The following is a 21,267-nucleotide window of genomic DNA, read 5'->3' on the forward strand; positions in this document are numbered from 1 at the left end:
CTCAACACCATAGAGAACAACAAGTATCAAGGCCTTACTGCTGAAGATCCATTTGATCACTTGGACAAGTTTGATAAGTATTGTGGCTTGTCCAAGACCAATGTTGTTTCTGAAGATGACTTCAAGCTCAAGTTGTTCCCCTTTTCTTTGGGAGACAAAGCACACCAATGGGAGAAGACTCTTCCAAGTGACTCTATCACAACTTGGAATGAGTGCAAGAGGGCATTCCTAGAGAAGTTCTTCTCTATCTCAAGGACGGCCAAGATCAGGAATGAGATCTCTAGCTTTCAGTAGAAGAACCTAGAGGGCTTTAGTGAAGCTTGGGAGAGGTTCAAAGGCTATTGGTCTCAATGCCCACATCATGGCTTCACCAAGGAGAGTTTGCTCAGTACGTTCTACAGAGGTACTCTTCCAGAGTTCAGGAGCAGATTAGACACAGCTAGCAATGGTTTCTTCTTGGGTAGAACTGAAGAGGATGCAGAAGAGCTGGTGGAGAACATGGCTAAGAGTGACTCAGTCTACAGTGATGAGTATGATAGAAGCAACAGAGGTGATGATCAGCACACCATGAAAGAGTTGAAGTCTCTCGAAGCCAAGTTGGATCTACTTCTTGCAGAAAAGGCTAAGCAGGAGAAGATGAACTTTGTTGGTGACCAGAAACAAGAGGCACCTCCAGTGATCAATGAGGTTGATGTTTTAGAAGGCCAAGAGGAGCTGTGCTTCATCAATGCTAATGGCACATGGTACAAGAAAGAGCCCAACTTTCAGTACCAAAACAACTACCAGCAAAGGCCACTCTACAACAACCAACAAGGAGGTTACCAAGCCAAGCAGAATTATCCTCAAGGTTTCACTAACCAAGGCAACCAGTCTCCTCAGACTCAAGGAAGCTCTTCCCAAGCTCAAGCTCCAGATTCAAGTGTGGACTCCATGTTCAAGAAACTCTTGGAATTTCAGGCCAGAAATGAGAAGACAATAGTTTTTGAGTTCAAGAACATCCACACAAAGATTGATGAGAACTACTCTGACCTCAACAACAAGTTCTTACAACTTGCCTCTCACTTCAAGGCTTTGGAGAGTCAAGTTGCTTCTATGCCTTCATCCTCCAAACAGCCAATGGGGTCTCTACCAGGAAAACCAGAAAAGAACCCCAAGGAGTCTTGCAATGTTGTCTTCTCCACTACTTCTTCAGAGATTAAGCTGAGTGATCATGAGAAAGAGGGAGATGAGATTGAAAGACTGGTATTTGGAATTGAGTTTGGGGAAGTTGAGAGATTTGTTGTGGCCACTGCTGAAGCACAGATTGTGAAGGACGCTGCCAGGAAGGTTGAAGCAACGAATCTTCAAAGAGCTAAGCACAAGGCTGAGACACAAGTTGAGAAGAGAGCTGACAACAAGCTGAAAGAGGTTAAGCTAGAGGAAGCCACGGAAGTTGAGCTATCACCCTATGATAAGCTCCCTTTCCCCCAAAGAGTTCTCACCAAAGCTCAGAAGAAGGTGCTCTCCAAGTTCAGGAAAGATCTTAGTGATGTTGGGGTCAGGCTTCCAGAAATCTCGGGTATGCGTGAATCTCATGTCCAGATGATGCTCATCAACGACATTCTAGACCACCAAGCTGAAGTGGCCGAGCTTTTGGACATCTCCATTCTGAAGATTGATCCACCAATCCCTCCAAAGTCCCTCCCTAAGCTTGAGTCTCAAGGGATGTTCACCTTGCCTTGCTACCTTGGTAAGCTCACTTTTGATGATGTTCTTGTTGATTCTGGTGAAAGTGTGACTGTGATCTCAATGGAGATGATGAAGAGTCTAGGGATTGAGAGCATGGAGCCAAGCACATCTTCCCTACAGTTTGGAGATTCCTCTTCTACAACTCCTATTGGTCTCATGAAGGACTTCCCTTTGAAGATTGGAGCATGCACCATTCCTATAGACCTCACTGTTCTGAAGATGGCAACTGAGAAGAGAGTCTCATTGATCCTTGGCACTCTATTCCTCACAACAGTGGGAGCTTGCATAGACTTTGCCAACAAGAAGGTCACACTCCTAAATGTGAACAAAGCTGTCTCCTATCCACTACAATCCCCAAAGATGAATGCTGAGTATTGTGGAACAATCACTTGTGGAGCATCCTCCATTGAGAAGACCAAGGCTGAAGGGGTTGGTATTGAGAAAGAAGTTTTTGCTGGAGAGTCCTCTAAAGAGCTGTGTGATGAGAACTTGGAAAGTGCTAAAAAGGAGGAGGTGAGTAGAGCCACAAAGGCTGCTCATGACAAGAAGAAGATTGTGAAAAAAACTCATCCTCCACCTCTTGATAAGATTCCTCAAACTCTCACTCTCCACCTGATGTGGCCATCAGATCAGCAACTGAACCAGAGGTCAACCCAAAGCCCTACTCAACCAGCCAGGGCGCCAACCAGGACATATGTGCACTAAACATGCCATATCTTACAAACTAGGAGGGTTTAAATGACGAGGCTAATATTTATGGATTCTACACTCAAGAAGGAGTCCATAAAAATTGGAATTGGGCCAACATATTCACGGATAAAGAAGTTATGAATTTTAGAAGTCAGAGGTTTCTCAGCCCGTCCATCTGCGAGTATGCGACTTTAGAAGAGGATTAAAGCCAAACGAAGAAGGGTTCTGAACCAATAAATATCATAGGAGTCAAGAGGAGTTTATCATCTTTCCAGAAAGCCCAAGATCTCGAGAAATGGTCAAGGGAATTGGAAGATATGATCAATTTCCCAAAACCGGCCAAACCAGCTCTACACTTGCCTTATTTGGAAGATCCGGGTTTCACATCAAACCAACCTCAAGAATGGCAACCAGGCGACCTTCTAAGTAATTCAGAGGCACTCCAAAACATCCTAGGAAGCACCAAGCCACACTGGATCATGCGGATCCCAATCAAACCAAAAGATCAAGCCGGTTTACTCAAATTAGCCAAACCGATATTATTTATGGAAAGTTTTCAACCAACTCCACTTGGTTCGACCCAGACTTATTCATGGAAGCCAGGAGATCATCTCAACCATACAGAAGACATCCAAGAAGCCCTCAGCTGCACCAGCACCCAGGAGATCAAGCGGATCTCTCTTCCCATCAACCTTCCATATTTGGCAGCAACTACACTAAATGTTTCGAAGAAGTCTCTACAGATTTTTGCCCAAGAACAACGGCCATATTCTCTTTTATTGAGGCCAAGGAGTATTTCAGGAAGGCTTGAAGATCATGGCCACGTCTAGAAGCTATCAAGATACAAGTCTTCACAAGTTTCTCTTTTGTAAGGAAGCAAATCAAGCCTAACGGCTATATTCCATGGAGCCATCAAAGCCTTTGCTCCCAAGACTTTAAGTTCAAGTTATTTTGTTTCCTTTTATCATTTTATGACTGTTAGAGTCATTCTTAGTCGAGCCTATAAAGCTCTAGTCTTTGCTTCATAGTAAATCACCCCCATTTTGAAAGTAATAAGAATTATTCAGTTTTTCTAGTTTTCTTAAAACTATTGTTCTAAGTCTTTTGAGTTTGTGTGAAGCAACTCCAAAGCACCTTGACTTATCAAGGCTCCTTTCCATAGAGTTTTGTGGCGTCCTCAATCCCCCATCCTTCCATTCCAATTTGTTTGCCAAGCTTGAGAGTGATACACATCCAGCAAGCAAAGCACCATCTCAATCCACTTCAATCATCAACTGATTAGGCTGAGAGTGTCACATGACCAGCAGCCTAATTCCTTCCTACCTATCTTTATTTATCTTTTTTTTATCATAGTAGAATTCACATCTCATTTGTTTTGCATTTGTTTTCAGGTTTACAACTTGCATTCCATTCATATCGCCCATCCGATCATCTCTTTGGTCGACCCATCCAAGCTTCCATCATCCATCTCGTCCACCCTGATTCCCAGCCTATAACACCACCCAATGAAGCTTAAGGATGAAGCCATTGAGTACAAAACCAAGTGCAAGGGAATTTCTAAGCCATTCTCAAGTGCAAGGGCCATCATCACTCCTCGGCTCCAAAATGATCCAATCAAGCTTCAAGAGCTTCTCTCCCACGTCCTCACCATCACTCTTGAAGGTCGGAAGGACCCTCCTTCTCACTAGCCAAAGGAAGGAAAGTCAAGCTAGAGACTTAAAACAAGCTCACTTGGGAGGAAGTCCCGTGGATATCCCTGTACATATCAATAGGATCTTCGTTTTTAAGACCCTTGGGCTGAGGAGGAAAGCGGCCAGACATTGCTCCCTAGACACCACTGCCTTTTCCAACACTCCATCAGAGGTACTCCTTCACCTTAATCTTGTACATACCAGTTTATCTTTGCATATTGTTTTCCTTTGGGTATCTCTCCCTTACTCACACAGAGACTGTGTGATTTAAGTGTGGGGGGAGGTACCAAGTATTTGATCATGTTTGCTTTGATGATTTTGAGTCTCATGCATTGCATTGTACATACATATATGCATAGAAAAACCTAAAAAATTGAAATTTTTGAATCATGTAGTTGCATCACTTGCATTCTTAAGATTGAGTCTAGAGCATATAGGATGCATTCACTTGCATATGGAGCAGCTGATTGATATTGCCTTGTATAGAACACTTGTTTGCACTGAATTTGACACCCTAGTTAAACATATCAAGTAGCTTAAGCATCTTTTGAAAGACTTGCATGCTTTGAGCCTTGAAAACTCTTCTTGAAACTTGTTTGCTTACTTGATATTGGCATTGTTCTTGAAACCAGCTCCAACCTGAACTTAGACTTGACTGAACTTAATCTCTCTTGCATATGAGCATTTGCATACTTGATCATGGGTCTCATACACATTTGGGTTATCTTTCCCCATTGTACCACTCTTTGTTAACCCAAATGGTACTTCCTTACCCTTGAACCCTAGCCATTCTTTGAAGCCTACATTGATTTGCATGAGTGAGGCCTCTTTTGATAGTTTATCATGTGCAAAATCTTGAGAGTATTGGGAGCGACATGGATTTGTTCTCATCTCTTGATAGCATAGGGTCATGATTTGAGCTAGCTTCTAGGATGGTGAGTGGGATCTTTGTTCCTTAAAGGTTTATATCTTGGGTTTGAGAAGTGATAAAGTTGAGATTGATGAACAAAAGATTGTCATGAGAAAGAAAAGCCCTAAGGACCTAGAATAGAAAGATAAGAAATCTCTTGATTGTATTGTTTGAGACCTTCCCCCTCTATAAAAAAAAAGAAGAAAAAGAAAAGAAAAGAAAAGAAAAAGAAAGATTCAATAAGATAGCAGGGAAAGGATAATAAAAAGTGTTAGAGCTTAGAAATGTGAAAAGTGAATAAGAGGTCTTTAGTGGTTGAGTCTTAAGAAAAGAATGTTGTTCAGTGGGTGACTGATGTGAGTGTTTTTCATTTTGGGTTATGGGATGAATGAAAAGGGTGTACAATTTGTAATCACTTAGGAATGGGATCACTTAGGAATGGGGTAGAATGATGAGGATGGATCCATGTATGCATGAATTGCTCCTAGTCTTAGATAAATTTTGCGTAATGATCAAGCTCTTTGATTCTTGAGTGATTGCCACCTTAAAATGATTGCATTGAACCCTCCTCTTCATCCATATAGACCATTTGATCACCTAGCCAAATGATTGAGATCATGTGCCCATCTGTGAGAATTCACCTTGTGTGTGTGTGAATCAATGTGAGGGTTGGTGGAGAGAGCATGTTGGTTGAAAAGCATTGCATCTTGTGTAGAGACATAGGAGTATTTATAGGCCTAGAGAAGCTAGAGTATAATAAGAGAGTGTGTTCATGCTATTTGTTATGTTTCTTTAGGATGTCAAGTTGAGTGCATTGAGTGTTTCTTTTGGCTAAGCTCCCATCTTTGTATCTCTCTTCCTTGTGCTTTGAAAAGTTTACTTGAGGACAAGTAAAAGACTAGTGTGGAGTTGATATCTTTCATATTTACATGTTTTTAGCCTTCATATCTTGTACATTTTGATCATATAGATTAGGAATTAGGCATCTTTAGAGTCCATATTGCATGCATTGTCCTTATGAGGTGTTGGAGAGTGCTATGGAGTGATTGGAGATGTTTGGGAGCATTGTGATTCAAAAAGAAGTAGAAAATGATCATTGGGCGAGTAGATGAGCTGGACCGACCTACTGGAGCGAGGTGAGCAACCTGCTCTAACCTGGAGCAACCTCTCGCAGCGACATCATCAACCCGCTCAGCATTTCATCGCGATACGAGGATGATCTGGAGCGGGCGAGCGCAGCGGGGTCTGGACGTCGCGCCACGACTTGAAGAATCAGACGAAGATTCGGCACGGGGAGACGCAGCGGGGCACTGGAGTCGCGAGCTAAAATCCAAAAAGACAATCGAAGCTGGAGCGGGGTATGGCAGCGACGTCACGTACCCGCTCGGCATTTCCCACTTAGTCGGATTTCTATGTTTTAATGGGCTTTATCAGATTTGTTGACTGAGCCCACTAGGGTTTTAGGAGCCATATAAATAATTTTTAGATCCCAAAGTTGGGGGATATCTTCTTTTCTCTCTAAAAACACATAAACCTCTTTAAAGAAAATTTGGATCTTGAATCATTTTCCATCTATATTCTTTGTGTTTGTGTGATTATCTTGCTCTCTAATCATTTTTAGCCTTAAATCATCCATGGTTTTGGGGTTATTCATGTCTATTAGTGAATAGACTAATATTGGATTCATGGGCTAGGGTGATAAAGGGTGATTAGAGAAGATCTAGGGTGTTTAGTGTTAGATTTACTTGTTTCCTTACTTGTTGAGGGTTCTCAATGCTATTTTAGTCTTGATCATACTAAAATAGATCTCTAGGCATTTCCTGCCCACAAGGTGTATGATGAAATGCCTGAACCAACTCTTCAATGCTTTTAGCTTGCTTTACCTAAGAGATTAGTTGCTAAAGGAGTTAAGATTTTTATTAGACTTGTTCTCCATGTTTGCTTTAGTAACATTCAACCTAAGAGATTAGATGCATGAGTTGCTTTACCAAAAGAACATTCATCTAGAGATAGAGCTTGTTTAGCTTAGTATCTAGGCATAAGGAAAGTGTTTGATTGATAGCTTGCCACCCTTAGATTGGATCTACATCACCCAAGATCAAATGTCTAGGCCCTTGAGTCCTCTTGCTTCATATTGAGAAAGAAAGATCATTACTTTATTGTATTAGCTTATTAGTTCTTAGTTCATATCATCTTTAAAACCGGATTGCACTTAGCTTAATAATGAACTTGCATTCCCTTTGCTTTAGAATCACCTAGGATTGGTTCGACAATCTTTTATATTACAACATTTGATTAGGAGCCTTGAAAACACCTAATAATCAACCTAACACATTCACTATAGTATGAAATGAACTAATGAAGTGATGTCTAAGTATAACAATGTTAAGAATCTATGGACTAAAAATAAAAATAAAACAAAACAGATAAGAAGCCTATACATAACGAAAGCAGCGGATCTTAGACCATGATTAACCAGAGTTCTTAGGGTGGGGTTCTTAACTTCGGTTAAGAACCGTTTCTTAGCTTTTAACTAAGAAAACCTAAAAACCGGTTTTTAAAAAGAGATATAAGAGCCGGTTCTTACCCAAAAAGTGTCAAAAAAAAATAAAAAAAAATGTCAAATCATTAGTTAAAAATCTCAAATTAAGAATCCGGATTAATCATGCTTTTGCTAAGTTACTAGTAGGTGAGGGAGAGGTTGGTACTAACCAACTAGAGCTCAAAATTAATAAGGGTTTATTTTTTAAAAAATGTTTATAATTATAATGGGCTTAGATTACAACCGACATAAGTGTTGAAACATTTGTCAAAATAAGAATATGAAACGAATGTTTGACTTTTTAAAAAATGGATGACAATTAATGCTTATAGTTATAAGAGCACCATTATCAATTAGGTTGTTAAAAGGAAATTCTTGTAAGAAAAATATTAATATTATAATATAATTTTTGTTTTTAACTAAAATTTATTTTTTTTATAAATATTTAGACAAACAAAGAAATGGCACATGTCCTTTACAGTGTTGCAACCGGTTTTTAATGCAGTACTTTAAGAACTTTTTCTCTTCACCTCTCTCCAATTTTCTATTTTTTTTCCTTTTTTTGAAATTAATTAGACCACACGCAACGCGGGATGTTAGCTATTTCTTAGCGCTAATCCTTAGGCAAATCAGGATAAAATACTATTATTAAATTACCTTAAGCTAAGAAAGAATCCTTAATTAAGGATTTTTCGGCTTTGGTCCTAGATGAGATGGCAACATCTGATTCGTGCGGTGAAGTATTGTGTTTCGTATGGGGAAAGTGAAACTTTCATTTTCGCGTCTCGAGCTGAAAAAAAAACTTATCCATCTCTAAAGACGAAAGCAAAGGCGATTCGGTGATCCGCTTCGTTGAAGGTAAATCCGGCCGTTTAAACTCATTATTTTTTCTTATGGAGTTGATGCATGTTAATTTCATCAGTTTTTAGGGATTCGATTGTGGGGTTTGAATAGATTTCGGGTTTAAAATCGAATTGGGGATTTAATTCGAATTAGGGTTTTCGTCTGGGTTTGCTATTCTCTTCTTTTCGACAAGCTTCTTTGTTGTTTCGTCGCGATTAAGGGTTCGAGATTTAGTTGTAAATTGATTTAGGGTTTTCTAAATCGATTTAGGGTTTTCTAATTTGGGGCTTTTGATTCGATTATATTTTTTTTGTTCTTGTAGGTTCTAAATAGAGGAAGAACTGCGAGATATGAAAGCACACAAAGCATACTACAACATGCTTCATTTCGTTTCAGATGCCCAACAGGGAATTCCCAACCTATGCCCCTGTGGATCTATCACGAAGGAGTTCGTCGACGAAGAGGATACATATGACTACCTCCCTGGGAAAAGATACTTCATCTGCAAAGATTACCAAGTTCGAAATGTTCAGTCTCTTTATACTCCATATTGATTTGTTGTTTGATAAATCATTTTATGTTTTGGCAGAATGACGGGCTGCATTTCAGGCAACCATGGGTTATGGGTGTGCAACCAGAGATTGAGAGGCTCAAACAATGGTTTCACAAGCAGAAGAAGCTTCTGCGAGAGTGTGAGGCGCTTAAGGTTAGTTTATAACTTAACGTTGATTACTGTTTGTACAATCTTTCTAACATATTGTTTGTTTTCTCTGATGTCTCTTCAGGCCCAAGTTAAGATGCTGCTTCAGTGTGTGTCTGAACTTGAGAGAGTCCGCTGAGGTTAGTGTTTTGAACTCTTTAAATCTCTAGTTCAAAATTACCAGTTTGAATTCATAAGGATTTAATTTTGTAGTTTTAGAACAAAGTAGGATAGTGCGTGTGTCTCCTTGTAGTTTGAGAACACAGTAGGATCGTGTGTGTGTAACTTTGTAGTTTGAAAACAAACTAGGATTGTGCGTGTGTCTCCTTGTAGTTTGAAAACAAACTAGGATTGTGACTGGTTAACGTTGTAGTTTGAAACTAAGCTTAACTTCATAGTTTAAATGCACACCAAACCACCATTAAATTGTGCCTTAACTGCTTCTTTTAGACTAAAACATTCATTTAATTGTCGTGAGCTGTTCTGATATGACAATTTTCTACTAGGCTTCAATGCTGTTAATGTAGAATCCTTTATTTAACCCTCTGTGTTTCTACTAGAGAAACACAGACTTCTTCCTAAATGGCAAATAACAATGGTTATGTTAACCTATTAGCGAGCCAAGGGTCAATTGACCTTAGCTCATCACAACCTTTTTTCTTTACTGGTCAAAGTAGTGATGAGTCTAGTGTCAAAGAGAGGAGAAAGTGGTCACCGAAGGAGGATTTAATCCTCATAGGTGCGTGGCTCAACACCAGCAAAGACCCTATAGTGAGTAATGAACAAAAAGCTGGTGCCTTCTGGAAGAGAATTGTAGAGTACTAACACTCCAGTCCTCTCCTTGTTGGGACTATCCCACGAGAACTTGGGCAATGCAAGCAAAGATGGGCTAGGATCAATGATTTGGTCTGTAAGTTTGCTGGCTGCTACGACATGGCACTGAGGGAGCATACAAGCGAGCAAAATGACAACGATGTGATGAAGTCTGCCTTGGATATCTTCCACAGTGACCAGAACCAGAAGTTCAACTTGGAACACACGTGGAGGGAGCTTAGGCATGATGTGAAATGGTGCTCCACCTATCTTGAGAAGGAAAAGCGCAAACCAGTGGATCCTGTTGATGGTGAAGGGGCAGTGCCAGAGCCAGAAGAGCGACCAAATGGGGTTAAGGCTGCGAAGGCTGCTAAAAAGAGGAAGAAAACTGGAAAAGAAGAAGAATTGGCAAAGCTTGAGAATTTGTTGGAGATCAAAAAACAAATCTCAAAGAAAAGTTTGCTAGAGAGTTTGCTTGCAAAGCCCGAGCCTCTCTCTGAGATGGAATCAGCTCTCAAAATGAAACTTATGTCTGATTTGTTGTAGGGTTTGTTAGGTCTAACCTTAGTTTCAGATGTTTACATTAGACTAGTTTCAGATGTTTGCATTAGACATAAGTGTAGTTGTCATTTCACATTTACATACGTGATTTTCCTAAACTTACACACGTGATTTTCCTTTGTTTCAGGTGAAGTACAAGACCATGTGCTTGTTGAAGACAAAAGCTGGTATCTCTTCTCTGTTCAGTCAAAGGTGGTTTGTCTCTTTCTCCTGGTATTTCGATGTGAACCAAGTCACGGGTTATTTGTATCTTTCTGTTTGTATTTTCATGTGAACCAAGTCGTGTAGCATGTTGCCTTTATAAGTCTATTTGTAGACTCGGATGTTTATATGAACCAAGTCCTTTGTGCTTCTTCTTCCTTGTACTGTCTCAAAAACGAATTTAATGATGTTTTAGTGTATTCTATTTCTTTTGCTCTTCTTTTCCTTGTACTATCTATTTACAAACCAAAGGATTCAAAATCCTCAAAAAACCTCGCTGATTCAGCAATCCTCAAAAAACCTCGCCATGATTCCAATCTCCACACGCCTTGTTCGCTGATTCATAGTAAACCATTCGAGACGAGACGCTCATCCACTCATCCCTCGAGGTAAAAATTGTTTCTTTAAGCCTTGGATAAAAATACTTATTTTCATTGATTTCATATGGTTTTCCAAATATAATTCAACTCTTATTTAATCTAGTAAGATAGTGCTTGCATTACTTGAATAAATTTAGAATAAAGTTTTTTATGGTCATTTGCAAAGTACTACTAATACTATTATATAACAATTATCAGCTGATCACTTCAATAATATAAAATACGAGTATCAACCCATTTTTTCTAGAACATATTTTGTATGTCTTAAATTGAATAAGAATTTTGATCACAATCTAATACGGTTTTGAATAATTTATAGTTCAAAAAAGTAATACCAAAAGAAAGTTTATAAAAAGTATGTTTAATATAATGTTAGAGTTCTAAAAAGTGTGCCTTGAAAAATCAGTTTTGAAGGAAGGATAGCCAAATATGGCATATGAACTCGACTGAAGACTCGATGCGGCTGTCAATGAGGCTTTTGATGAATATTTTGAAGATACATACAACAGCATCGTGGAGAATCAAACAAATAAACAGAAGAAACGTGCATATGTCGAACGAAACCGCGAAGCGGGCCACAACCGTCTATGGAATGACTACTTTAGTGAAAATCCGTCATTTTCGGAAAATTTATTCAGACGCCGTTTCCGCATGAACAAGCAAGTATTCATGCAAATTGTCGACACCCTCTCAGCAAATGTTCCATTCTTTCAGCAAAGAAAAGATGCTTGCTTATGGCTGTGCGGCTGACGCCGTAGACGAGTATCTCCGACTTGGTGAAAGCACAACACTTTCATGTTTAACCAATTTCACAGAAGCCGTAATTCAATTATTTGGAGATGAATATCTACGAAGACCCACTCCAGAGGATCTTCAATGTTTACTCGATATTGGAGAGATGTGCGGCTTTCTTGGGATGATTGGAAGCATCGACTGTATGCATTGGAAGTGGAAAAATTGCCCAACCGCTTGGAAAGGACAGTACACACGTGGATCAGGAAAGCCGACACTTGTGTTGGAGGCTGTAGCGTCACAAGATCTTTGGATATGGCACGCTTTTTTTGGTTCTCCAGGTACCTTAAACGATATTAACGTCCTTGATCGATCACCTGTTTTTGATGACATTTACCAAGGTCGAGCTCCAAGGGTAACATACATGGTCAACAGGCACCAGTATGATTTGGCGTACTACCTCACGGACAATATATATCCAAAATTGTCAACATTTATCCAATCTATCACACTCCCTCAAGGTCCTAAAGCAGAGTTATTTGCTAAAGTTCAAGAAGCAACCCGAAAAGAAGTGGAGCGTGCTTTTGGTGTATTGCAAGCTCGATTTGCGATAGTGAAAAACCCGGCTCTATCATTGGACAAGGAAAAAATAGGGAAGATTATGAGAGCATGTATCATACTGCACAATATGATAGTCGAAAATGAACGAGGTGGATACACTTTGTACGATACATCTGAATTTGAAGAAGGAGACTCGACCAGAAGTTCACATGTAGAGCATATTAACAACATGCCTTCACATTTCGGTAATATGTTTGGCCTACGGAATCAGGTTCGAGATAGGCGTACACACGAAGAATTGAAAAATGATTGAATAGAAAATATTTGGAACAAGTGTGGTAGTGATGAAGATGTATAATTACTGTATGTTTGCTTTTAATCATTGAATAAATAAAAATTTTAAATTTAAATGTTTTACAAATTTAATACTTTTTAATTCTTAAAGATTTCATATTGGGTAATACCATTGGATTTACATTTTATAATAAAATCTTCAACTATTAAAAAACAAAAAAAAAATAATATTATATTGCTAAGAACTCCAATGGTGGGTAACACTATTGAAAGTACTCTTAGAACCCCACTAAAATATAGCCCTGTTCAAAAACGCACCCGGATAGCCGATTATACGCCCGCAAAATCGCTCTACGCTTGATCACCGTGGTGTTTTTAAGTGATTCGCTCAAAAAATGGGAATCTATAAAATAACTTTCGGTTATGCTAGTTTTGATCCAAAAAATGGAACAACTACATCAGATCTGTGAAGTTTGGACAAAAACACGAAGAAAAACAATGAAAAATGACATAAAAATTGAGCAGCCATCGCGAGTTTTGTTGCAGTAACCCTAAAAACTGAAGGAAGGAGACGACATATGAATTACGATATTACCCTTCATTAAAAGATAACCTTAAAAACAGCTAATATGCTCTCAGGCAAGTTCGAACCTAAGTTGTTTCAAAGGGTTAGTGATCTTAAACCATTACGCCAACCCATTAATTGGTAATTCTTTAGAAACATACTTATATATAGATGAAAATCCTAAAATAAATCCCCAATTAATCTCCGTAGAATCCCCGATTTATTGATTCGGCGCTAGGCCCTATACGACCGCACGCGTAACGCCTAGCGCAATTCCTAACAGGGAAATATAGCGATGGACGTGCTCTAATGGCTTGAAGTACATATTAGTGGAGAGATTTTGTGGGGGTTACTTGGCTTGAAGTACATATTAGTGGAGAGATTTTGTGGGGGTTACTTTAGCACATCAACTACTTTGGTTTAATGATTAAGAATTGAAGATAGATTTTCTTAAACCAGAAAATAAATCAGTTGAGCCCAAAACCCACCATCTCATCCCAAAGGTTAGCCATAATCTTTAAACCCTAGTCTACAGTGAGTGGAGGCAACACTTCATCATCGAATGCGCATTCTCTCCGCGTTTATACCACGCAGACAAATCCTCTCCCTTCGTCAATTCCAAACCAATTCAATCCGTCGCGAATCCATCTCCACGATCCACGCCTCAATGGACGCCACCGAACAATCTCTCCGTCAATCCCTCTCGGAGAAATCCTCCTCCGTCGAGACCCAGGGTAACGCCGTACGCGCTCTCAAGGCCTCCCGCGCAGCGAAACCGGAGATCGACGCCGCCATTGACCTCCTCAACAAACTGAAGCTCGAGAAATCTGCCGTCGAGAAGCAGCTCCAGTCGACCATCAGCAGCTCTGGAAACGGCTCGCTTAACCGCGAGGCGTTCCGGCAAGCCGTCGTCAATACGCTTGAGCGGCGTTTGTTCTACATTCCTTCGTTTAAGATCTACCGTGGTGTGGCTGGGCTCTTCGATTACGGTCCTCCTGGATGCGCCGTCAAGTCCAATGTTCTTAGCTTCTGGCGTCAAGTAAGGATCCAGTTCACGTTTCGTAGAGTAGAAATTGATCTTTGCTTAGCTTAGGGTAGGGTAGGCAGTGATTTCTGATCGGGTTCGGTTAGAGATTTTGGTATCGATCGGTATTTTCTAATTTAGGATCGGTTTGGGTTTAATCGGTTTGGTTATTTGCTTAAAAACCAATTCTAGTTTGGATCAGTTTTTTTTTTTTGTATCAAAACGTATGATAACGAAAGTAACAAACATATCCGAAAATGTCTAAATATATCATTAAATATTATAATTGTAATCCTGAGTTTTTAGGTTATTAAGAGTATTAATATAAATAATATTGAAACTGATTTTGCTTTTATATGATGTTGATTTTGTTTTGTTAACAGCATTTCATTCTTGAGGAGAACATGCTTGAAGTTGATTGTCCATGTGTGACGCCAGAAGTTGTTCTCAAGGCATCTGGTCACGTTGACAAGTTCACTGATCTTATGGTCAAGGATGAGAAAACTGGGACGTGTTACCGTGCGGATCACTTGCTGAAAGACTACTGCACCGAGAAGCTGGAGAAAGATCTCACCATCTCTGCGGAGAAAGCTGCTGAATTTAAGGATGTTCTTGCTGTTATGGAAGATTATTCCCCTGAAGAGCTTGGTGCTAAGATCAAAGAGTATGGGATCACTGCTCCAGACACCAAGAACCCACTATCGGATCCTTATCCCTTTAACTTGATGTTTCAAACATCCATTGGCCCATCTGGCTTGATTCCTGGGTGAGCATTCTTCATTTTATAATTATTGTTGAACTTTTTGTTTCCCTGAGTTCTTATCATGTTCCGTTTTCTGTATCAGTTACATGCGTCCTGAAACCGCACAAGGCATATTTGTGAACTTTAAGGACTTGTATTATTACAATGGAAGAAAGCTTCCCTTTGCTGCTGCTCAGATTGGTCAAGCCTTTAGAAATGAGGTGACTTTTCTTAAAGTTTCAACTACTTTGTTTGATATATTGGACGTTGTTTTTTTATCTTAGTCTTTTTTTCTACTGTATCTGTCTTCCAATAAGTAGTGTCTTGTTCGCAGATATCTCCTCGCCAAGGGCTTCTTAGAGTTCGTGAATTCACTCTGGCAGAGATTGAGCACTTTGTCGATCCTGAGAACAAGTCCCACCCTAAATTCTCTGATGTATCAAAGTTGGAGTTCCACATGTTTCCAAGAGAAGAACAAATGTCTGGCCAATCTGCTAAAAAGCTTTGCCTTGGCGAGGCTGTTGCCAAGGTCTGTACTTGTAATCTTACTATGCACTCTCACAGACTCCTCTCTTTATTATCTCTTATATTGATGTCTACAAATTGAACATGTAGGGAACTGTGAACAATGAAACTCTAGGGTACTTCATTGGAAGAGTGTATCTTTTCCTCACCCGCCTTGGGATAGACAAGGAACGGCTGCGTTTCCGTCAGCATCTTGCAAATGAAATGGCCCACTATGCAGCAGACTGTTGGGATGCTGAAATTGAGAGTTCATATGGATGGATTGAATGTGTTGGGATTGCAGATAGGTCTGCCTACGACCTACGTGCTCACTCGGTATGAAACTTACCTTTTAGTTTTCCTTTGGCAACCATTCAAAGTTACTAATGTTGATTGGGGATACTTTGTTGTATGGCAGGAAAAAAGTGGCGTTGCTCTTGTGGCTGAAGAGAAATATGCAGAGCCTAAAGAAGTAGAGGTATCTATTTATTCGAGTCTTAACATTTTCATTACTGTCTTTATAACTTTGTTATTAATATGTTTCTCTTTTCGTTCAGAAACTCGTGATTAATCCTGTGAAGAAAGAATTGGGTCTTGCATTCAAGGGAACTCAGAAGAATGTGGTTGAATCTTTGGAGGTACTGTTTTACTTAATGGTTTTTCTCTCTCATGGTATGAGTTTATATAACAAAGAGCATGCTCTGGGTAATGTTTTGTCAGGCGATGAATGAGAAAGAAGCTATGGAGATGAAGGCAACCCTGGAATCCAAAGGGGAAGTGGAATTCTACGTGTGTACACTCGGGAAAAACGTGAGCATCAAGAAGAACATGGTGTCAATCTCAAAGGAGAAGAAGAAAGAGCACCAGCGGGTTTTCACACCGTCAGTGATTGAGCCATCATTTGGTATTGGTCGGATCATATATTGTCTGTACGAGCATTGCTTCAGCACAAGGCCAAGCAAAGCAGGTGACGAACAGTTGAACGTGTTCCGCTTCCCTCCTCTTGTGGCTCCCATCAAGTGCACGGTTTTCCCGCTGGTTCAGAACCAACAATTCGAGGAAGCAACCAAAGTTATCTCTAAGGAACTCACTTCTGTTGGCATCTCACATAAGATTGACATCACTGGTACGTGTTAAAAAAAAACAGTTTTGAAGTTATTTAGAATTTTGAGATGGAGCAAAACCGAGTGTGAGATTTGTGTCTGTAAAATGAACACAGGTACATCGATAGGGAAAAGGTATGCGAGAACGGATGAGCTAGGAGTGCCGTTTGCAATAACAGTGGACTCGGATACATCGGTGACAATCAGAGAAAGAGACAGCAAAGACCAAGTCAGAGTTAGCTTGAAAGAGGCAGCCTCTGTGGTGAGCTCAGTCGCGGAGGGGAAGATGACATGGCAAGACGTGTGGGCAAGCTTCCCTCACCACTCTTCTGCTGCTGCAGACGAGCAGGAGTGATTAGTGTCCTCCAGTGATCATGAGTATAATTTAAAACCTATGTTTTGTGAAAATCGTTTGTTGGACCTGCCCATTTTTATGTTTTTATAATGACTATTCTCTCCTCGAACTTTCCGTTTTGCCTATGTGGTTTGGTTTCCTCGAAAAAAAAACGTTGACTACTCTCTCAGAGGTGCATGAGGAGGACCCTCTAGTTGGAAGTCTTTGACTTTGTTAAGTAAATGTTCTTAGCTTGTGGAGTAAAAGCTAGTATCTTTCACATATATCTGCAAAATTCCGTAGACTAGATTGTCTCGGCTGTCAATTTACATTATTGATTTTATTGTATACGGCATTTTCATTCTTCAGGAGAAGATGCTAGAAGTTGATTGTTTAAATTAAATGTCACACCAGAGGTTTGTTCTCAAGACATCTGTTCATGTCATACGAACACTGGAACATGTTACCGTGCCAACCATTTGCACAAGGACTAATGCACCGAGACGCTGGATAAATATGTTACCATCTCTGCTGAGAAAATTGCTGAATTGAAAAATGTTATCGCTGTAATTTCATGCAACAATCATCGTTGTTGAGCTAGTTTCCGTTTCCTAATTAACCAGAGTCTCAAAGTTGTCATCATATTTCCTTGTGATTCAGTTACTTGCCGCCTGAAACTGCACAAGGCATATTTTTCAACTTTTATGAAATGTCGGTCTGAAACCTGCCTTTTATTTTTCTTTACATCAATTCATTCGATTAAACTCAAGGGAAATTGCCTTAAATACCACATTCATAATAACACTTTTCATATTTACACTAGCCATTTTTGCCATCACTTTTAATGAATGATAAAAGACACTTATATTCATAAAGTTAACTAATCTAGACTTATGGTTTAGAGTTGAGGGGTAGGGTAGAATTTTTGGAATGTAAAATTTAGGATTCTAATAAATATATAAATAAATACTTAAAAATATAAAACAAAATTTAAAAAATAGTTTCAAACATAATTTTCGATTTTCAAAAAAAACCTTGAAAAAAAAATTCAAAAAAAAAATTATAAAAACGTTCGAATTTGAAAAAATATAACTCGAAAACATAATTTTTTTTTGTATATTTAAATAATGATTTATTATATATATAGATAACAAGGGTATAATAGTATTTTGCCATTTAATGAAAAATATATTTTTGAAAATGTCTCTTTAGTGGTAGTAAAAATGAAAAGTGGCACCACGAAAGTGGTAAAGATAAAATTTCCCGAAAACTTAATTACTAAAGTAGATTGTCTCCACATTGTTGTATGGAAAAAAATGGCGTTGCTCTTGTGGCTTTAGAGAAATAACATGCAGAACCTAAAGAAGTAGATGTATCTATTTATTCGAACCTAAAGATGTTTCTATTTTGTTTGTCCTATTTGCTAAAAAAAATTCGTTTCAGTTAATGATGATTTTTTTGCTCAAATATCGCTCTTAAAACAAAAAGAAAGTTAGGGAATTATATATTTCTCTCCATATATATATATTTTTTTTATCAACAAATCTCTCCATATATTAGTTTTGATAACTTCATCAGAGAAAATGAGATAGTATGCCTTATTCTTGTACTTGTTACTTGTAAGTTGTTTACTATTGTTGTTTTTAATCGTACATAAAAATATTGTTGGGCTGAAGTAATTTATTTTGAAGCAAGTTGTTTTCGTTATCTTAACGAGTCAACAATTTCCCGCTTTTAGAAAACATACACAAATTAGAAACTTGTTGACCAATAATAATATCCAAAATGTTCAATGCAAGTGAAACTCAAATGAAATCATTCTCAGAATACACGAATAGCTTTTCCTTTTTGTTCTTCGTTTGATTTCTAACATCATTATGTAATAAACCACATAATACACCAAATATTACAAATTATCCAGGTTTGAAGAGGAAAAGTTAAAACATAGAGATCTACACAAATCATCTCTTTAAAAAACCAAAATTTCAATTAATTAGAAGTAGGCTGTCCATGGAATAGATACACAAACATGTTTATATACAACAAACTAGGTTATTTATGCTTATATATAATGTGTGTATAAATACTAACACATGAAAAAGAAAGATCCAGATCTCTAGTACTATCTCTCAAGATTCATGCTTCAAGAATTTTGAAGGAACAATGTCCTGAAGAAGACCACAGTCAACAACTTGTTGATGATTACTATAATTACTAGAGTCACCATGACTTTGTTGATACGTTACAGTTCCTGCTGATTGATAATTGACCGGATGTTGATTCTTCATGAGAAACTGTTGATGGTAACGTTTGAAGCTATGGAGGATACCACTTCCATGGTGACCTAATAGATGCTCCCCGACCATGGGACCTCTTAACGTCGATGGGATTGGATGGTAGTGTTTTCCTTCGTAAGTTGTAATTACGATCGACGGATCTTGAAACGATCTCTCTACGCGTTTCTTCACGTTACACTTCTGCGCTGTGCACCTATAGTAACTCCTGAAAACGCATGCATAACTTTTACATACATATTATTGTGATGTATATACTTTAATATTACATGGACAAGTAAAATATTTCATCCTTTTCATAATATAAGTTTTAGTTAAGAACGTGGAAATTAAAAAATTATTATCATAAAAGCATAATTTAATATATAAAATAAATATAGTTCAACCAATTATAAAAGAGTTTGCAAAATTTGGTTGATTACACAATATTGAATAAAGAATAAACAAATACAGAAACAATTTATATTTTGAAACAGAAAATAATACTAAAGCAACTAATATTATGCAATAGAAGACATAGTAAAATTAGAATATATTAATATAGTGAGGAAGTAAACCTTGGATAGGGGCTGTTCTTGACGGCTTTTTGTCCATATTTTCTCCATCTATAACCATCTTCAAGCTGATCCACCTCGCTTTTGGTCATAAAGGCAACCCTAGCTTCTCTTTCTTTCTTCTCTCCTTTCCCTTTTCCTTGTTTTGTCCTAACCATACTCATAATTCACAAAGCATGTTAGTCTCTAGGGTTACAAAGTTTAAACACCTAACCAGTTTATTGATCGTAATCAAGTAAATGTAAAAAAAAAAAAATCAAGTAAATGTAGATTTCCTGAGAATTTTACGTGATGAATTGACGACTAAAGACCGAATGTATAGGCTGAGTTTTGGTTCAAGAGATCTAGCTACCCGAACATAAAAGAACAACAAATTTGATAGTACGTGTCTGAAAGATTTTATTTGGCTCATAATCCACCCTTAAAGCACATTTTGATAAGGGGAAATGAAAAAAAAAGAAAGAAAAAACTCACAATTGCTTGGAGGTTTCACCAACACCATGTTGGTCTCCATCGTTGTGATTCTCCATTGGGCCACTCTTATCGCCCACGTTCTCTTTAGGGTCGGCTTCATTGGAGGAAGAAGAGACCATTGGAGAAATTGGAGTGAGGTTTAAGTAAGGGTAATTCACTATTTGGCCCATATTAGACGGTGAAATCGGTTGGCAAGGGTAATTATAAGGTGAGAACTTGAAGGCCTTCTCTAGTGAGTTATAATCCATTACTAGTGAGCTTTGTAAGCAGTCGGCTACGCTCGTGAAGATAACTTCATCTAAAGAAGTGTTCTTGTGGTCAACCTGATCATCCATTGAAGAAGAAGAGGAAGAGAATTGTTGTTTAAACTTATGTGGTAGGTTTCTATGTGGACTTTGGGTGATCAAGTCTAATAAATACAGGTCCATTCAACTTTACTTTATTTGCTTTGATGGTCTTTTAGCTTTGAATATTCAATTAATAATATATTTTTTAATTTTTTTAGAGCGTTACCTTTTTTGGAGAAAACAAATGTATCCACTGGCCTGTAAATTACTGAGTTTCAAAATCAAAACGAATCGACTATAGTGTTTGACCTCCAAGAAAACGTTTTAAGTTTTATATACAAAATAGAAATGTAATGTTCGTCCTAGGCTTGACGTTCGGCTCTTTGGGTCAGGTTAGGACCAGTTTTTTTTCGCGTCCAGGTCATTCGAATCCTAGACATTCATATCTAACTAAAAACTTAGAAATTTTTGGTTCGGTTTAGGTCGGTTCTGTTCAAATCCGAGTTAATCCGAGTCGGTTCTCATCTATAATTAAAATACCTATATAATACATGCAATTTTCAGATACGTAATGGGTCTTGATCTTTAGGAGCCAAAATTCAAAAATATCCAAACCTCAACAAAATTTCTTCGAAATCCGTCATATTTGTCTATTTTCTTTTTGCAAAATAACCATGAAAATGATTATCAAAATTAAAAAAAATTTAAACTTTAAATTTGATATTTAAATTTTCATATTA

At 38.3% G+C, this 21,267-nt stretch overlaps 3 protein-coding genes and 1 non-coding gene across 5 annotated transcripts; 2 read left to right on the forward strand and 2 right to left on the reverse strand.

Annotated features, from left to right (window-relative positions):
* Positions 1-261: 261 nt before the first annotated feature.
* LOC125590758 lies at positions 262-368 on the reverse strand. Its single transcript, XR_007326762.1, has one exon. It is a non-coding gene; the product is annotated as a small nucleolar RNA R71 (small nucleolar RNA).
* Positions 369-8,228: 7,860 nt separating this feature from the next.
* On the forward strand, positions 8,229-12,757 carry LOC111207487 (putative nuclease HARBI1). 2 transcript variants are annotated; one of them, XM_048763619.1, is made up of 6 exons: positions 8,229-8,419; positions 8,727-8,922; positions 8,994-9,110; positions 9,190-9,244; positions 10,606-11,068; positions 11,466-12,757. In XM_048763619.1, the coding sequence occupies exon 6, from the start codon at positions 11,757-11,759 to the stop codon at positions 12,663-12,665; it is 909 nt and encodes a 302-aa protein (XP_048619576.1). In that variant the 5' UTR covers positions 8,229-8,419; positions 8,727-8,922; positions 8,994-9,110; positions 9,190-9,244; positions 10,606-11,068; positions 11,466-11,756; the 3' UTR covers positions 12,666-12,757. Both variants share the same exon structure in this region, with proteins under 2 accessions (XP_048619576.1, XP_048619577.1).
* A 977-nt stretch (positions 12,758-13,734) lies between these two features.
* Positions 13,735-17,048, forward strand: LOC106421819 (glycine--tRNA ligase, mitochondrial 1-like). The gene is made up of 9 exons (XM_013862642.3): positions 13,735-14,250; positions 14,619-15,001; positions 15,081-15,198; positions 15,312-15,506; positions 15,593-15,817; positions 15,900-15,959; positions 16,039-16,119; positions 16,202-16,607; positions 16,701-17,048. The coding sequence occupies exons 1-9, from the start codon at positions 13,774-13,776 to the stop codon at positions 16,937-16,939; spliced, it is 2,184 nt and encodes a 727-aa protein (XP_013718096.1). The 5' UTR covers positions 13,735-13,773; the 3' UTR covers positions 16,940-17,048.
* A 35-nt stretch (positions 17,049-17,083) lies between these two features.
* Positions 17,084-20,944, reverse strand: LOC106421773 (WRKY transcription factor 71-like). Its single transcript, XM_013862595.3, has 3 exons — positions 20,241-20,944; positions 19,770-19,916; positions 17,084-19,420 (listed from the first exon to the last, which is right to left on the reverse strand). Exons 1-3 carry the CDS (start codon positions 20,666-20,668, stop codon positions 19,048-19,050), a joined length of 948 nt encoding a protein of 315 aa, XP_013718049.2. The 5' UTR covers positions 20,669-20,944; the 3' UTR covers positions 17,084-19,047.
* Between the last annotated feature and the right edge of the window lie 323 nt (positions 20,945-21,267).

Source organism: Brassica napus, chromosome C7 (assembly GCF_020379485.1).
Source record: "Brassica napus cultivar Da-Ae chromosome C7, Da-Ae, whole genome shotgun sequence".
In the NCBI taxonomy this organism is placed as follows: Eukaryota; Viridiplantae; Streptophyta; class Magnoliopsida; order Brassicales; family Brassicaceae; genus Brassica; species Brassica napus.

Excerpts from the sequence above, each read along its gene's own strand:
- LOC111207487 (XM_048763619.1), top strand. The coding sequence starts at position 11,757 with ATGTTCCATTCTTTCAGCAAAGAAAAGATGCTTGCTTATGGCTGTGCG.
- LOC106421819 (XM_013862642.3), top strand. The coding sequence starts at position 13,774 with ATGCGCATTCTCTCCGCGTTTATACCACGCAGACAAATCCTCTCCCTT. Across the intron at positions 15,507-15,592 it reads TTGGCGAGGCTGTTGCCAAG|GGAACTGTGAACAATGAAAC; the intron begins GTCTGTACTTGT and ends TTGAACATGTAG. Across the intron at positions 15,818-15,899 it reads ACGACCTACGTGCTCACTCG|GAAAAAAGTGGCGTTGCTCT; the intron begins GTATGAAACTTA and ends GTTGTATGGCAG.
- LOC106421773 (XM_013862595.3), bottom strand. The coding sequence starts at position 20,668 with ATGGACCTGTATTTATTAGACTTGATCACCCAAAGTCCACATAGAAAC. Across the intron at positions 19,917-20,240 it reads GGTGAAACCTCCAAGCAATT|GACAAAACAAGGAAAAGGGA; the intron begins GTGAGTTTTTTC and ends GAGTATGGTTAG. Across the intron at positions 19,421-19,769 it reads AAGAACAGCCCCTATCCAAG|GAGTTACTATAGGTGCACAG; the intron begins GTTTACTTCCTC and ends ATGCGTTTTCAG.